Source organism: Camponotus floridanus, unplaced genomic scaffold (genome assembly GCF_003227725.1).
Source record: "Camponotus floridanus strain SB8 unplaced genomic scaffold, Cflo_v7.5 scaffold36, whole genome shotgun sequence".
Classification (NCBI taxonomy): Eukaryota; Metazoa; Arthropoda; class Insecta; order Hymenoptera; family Formicidae; genus Camponotus; species Camponotus floridanus.
In genome coordinates this window covers 1,267,248-1,270,137 of record NW_020229503.1, presented here as the reverse complement: position 1 = coordinate 1,270,137, position 2,890 = coordinate 1,267,248, and the positions used below count along the sequence as shown (strand labels likewise).

General features: G+C 31.2%; 1 protein-coding gene across 1 annotated transcript; it reads left to right on the top strand.

Annotated features, from left to right (window-relative positions):
* The first annotated feature begins 400 nt into the window (after nucleotides 1-400).
* LOC105249990 (cytochrome P450 9e2) lies at nucleotides 401-2,527 on the top strand. Its single transcript, XM_011255821.3, is given in 2 exon segments — nucleotides 401-1,280; nucleotides 1,283-2,527. Coding segments are annotated over 2 exon segments (1,524 nt in total). The 5' UTR covers nucleotides 401-455; the 3' UTR covers nucleotides 1,982-2,527.
* The last annotated feature ends 363 nt before the right edge of the window (nucleotides 2,528-2,890 follow it).

Here is a 2,890-nt window from a genome sequence, read left to right as displayed (position 1 = left end):
ATAGTCAGTTATGAAATAAACGGGTGAAAAGTTTTAAAATGAATTCTTTGTATAAATAGAAATTTTGGAGACAATTTTATTAGTTAAATTAAGAATTTCAGAATTTGGTTAAACTGAGTTTTAATATTAATATCACTAGGTTTTTATTGATAAAGAAAACAACAATAGATTTATATTTTATTAAGAACAATTTTAGTAAAACTTTAACAATAGTAAATAATATTTTAAATGTGCAATATATGATTATATTACATTACATAATATTGCAATATATGATTATATTACATTACATAATATTAAGATTACACTATTTCGTCACCCGGTATCATTAATGCGCAATTTGCTTGTTATCTCGCTGATAGTACACGCGCTTCATGCGTATTAATAGATTATATCCTCAGTTGTAGTTGACTTGTGTCAAATGCTCGATCGTTCAGTATCTTCTGTAAGAAGCAATGGCTATCATGCTCATATCCTCGATTCTCGTTGTATTAGTAATTCTCTATTTCTATTTAACGAAAAATTACAATTATTGGCAAAAACGTAAAGTACCTTGCCCGGATGGCATTTTACCTGGAGTCGGCCACTTTTGGAACTTCATTATCATGAAGAACTCTTTCTCTGAGTGTTGTCGTAAGATTTACAACGCCAATCGAAATCATAGTATGGTAGGAATTTACAACTTTATGTCACCGTCGTTAATGATCCTTGAACCGGAGTTAATAAAAACGGTGATGCAAACTAATTTTGTGAACTTTCATGAGAACAGTCATAAGATTGACCCTGACTTGGATCCTCTTCTGGCAAACAATCCATTTTTTACATATGGCGAGAAATGGATAACTAGCAGAAAGCGTTTGACTTATGCATTCTCCAGCATGCGATTGAAAATTTTGCTCGAGAGTGTCAAGCAAATATGCGAACAATTCGAGAATTTCCTTGATAAAAAATTGAGCAAAGTCGGAAAGATCGAATTAGAGCTAAAAGAACTGTTTGCCAGATTCACCGCGCAAGTTGTCTCCAATGCTGGCTTTGGCGTAGACGGATTATCCTTTGATGAGAAGAAAGAGCACGAATCTTTCTACGCGATGGTAAAGTCTTTCCTTGAACCCTCCAGTTTGAACAACATTACTTTTATGCTTGTTTTCTTTTTGCCTTCGCTGAATAAAATTTTTAGAACACCTTTCTTACCAAAAAGAATCGATCATTTCTTTAGAACGATAATCACCGATGTTATGGAACAAAGAAGAACAGAGGATAAACACTGAAGGATACAAACTGAAGAAATGACTTTCTTCAGTTGATGGATGAATTAGAACGAGTGGAGGGTAATAAAATTGATATGAATGTTCTTATATCTCATGCAACATCATTTTTTATTGACGGTTATGAGACTTCCAGTACAGTTTTGAGCTTTGTTGGTTTTTATTTAGCTAATAATCCGGCTGTACAGGCAAAATTACGCGAGGAAGTAATATCTGTGCTCAATAAGTACGATAATGTGATTACTTACGATGCTTTGAAAGATATGACGTACATGGATCAAGTCATAAGCGAGTCACAGAGAATCATTCCTACAATAGGAATTCTGAAGAAGATTTGTACAAAAGAGACTGAACTTAGAGGATCCGATGGAATTGCTTGTCACATTGAACGCGGAATGCAAATTCTGATACCTGTTAACGGCCTGCAGGAAGATCCTCGATATTGGGAGCATCCCGAAGTATTCGATCCCGACAGATTCGGCCCGGATAGAAAACATAACATTGAGAGATTCACTTTTCTTCCCTTCGGCGAAGGTCCGCGAATTTGCGTGGGAATGAGAATGGCTCAGTTACAAATGAAAGCGTGCTTGGCTGTATTTCTAAGAAAATATAGTCTCGAACTTTCTCCGAAGACTCGTGTACCCTTGGAAATGGTGGCTACACACATCTTGGCTGCGGCAAAGGGTGGTCTTTGGGCTTTTATTCGACCTATTTAATAATTAGAATTTTTTAAAATTATTTGTTGTGACACTCAAATATATCTTTCTCTTTTATTTTTTTCTAAATAATTATATAAATTAAGCACCTACGAGTATTTTTATATAATTTTTAAGTTATTTGATGCATGGAAAACTTTATAAAATACGTATATTATTGTCTATTTTTAATATAATTTAGACAATATTAACAAAAAAAGAGAGAGAGAGAAATTTATCATATTTTAAAAATAATATGATTGATACTGAAATTTATTATTCGTGATTTCGCAAATTTGTTATTAGTGCATATTATTTCACATTTTATTGTTGTTAATCATATATTGTATAATAATACTACGATTTTACATATAATTTACTCTTTAAAATACAGATAAAGAATAGTTTTATCTGTGCAAGTCAATAATTGCTTTGTTATACTTGAAACTCATGGCTTTTTTTATTATGCGTATGTATACACATGTCGAATATTTCTCGATTAATTAATATAAAGCCCTTACAGCATAGCTTGTCAAATATATTTGGCAAGTGAATATTTTATAAAAATGTATATTTCTTTTTAGATTCCTTTTGCATCGTTCTGCGGTATAATTATTTCAATCTCAATATATCATTTTAATAAAATCTTTGACATTATTGTCGATAAAAACATTAAATTATATATATATATTTTTTTTTCTTTTTTTAAAGAGATAGAACAGCGAGAATATATATGACAATTATCTATTTTTATATCGTTAATATATACTTGTTTTATAAGTACAACTTTATTATAATATAAAGATAATACGCGTTAAGGGATAAATAGCTGTGTAATATATTTGTCTCCTTATACGCTCAAGTCCAAAGTTTATGGAAAATATTATAAAGAGGTTCTTAATTTGGAGCAGATAATTAGAAGATTGTTTT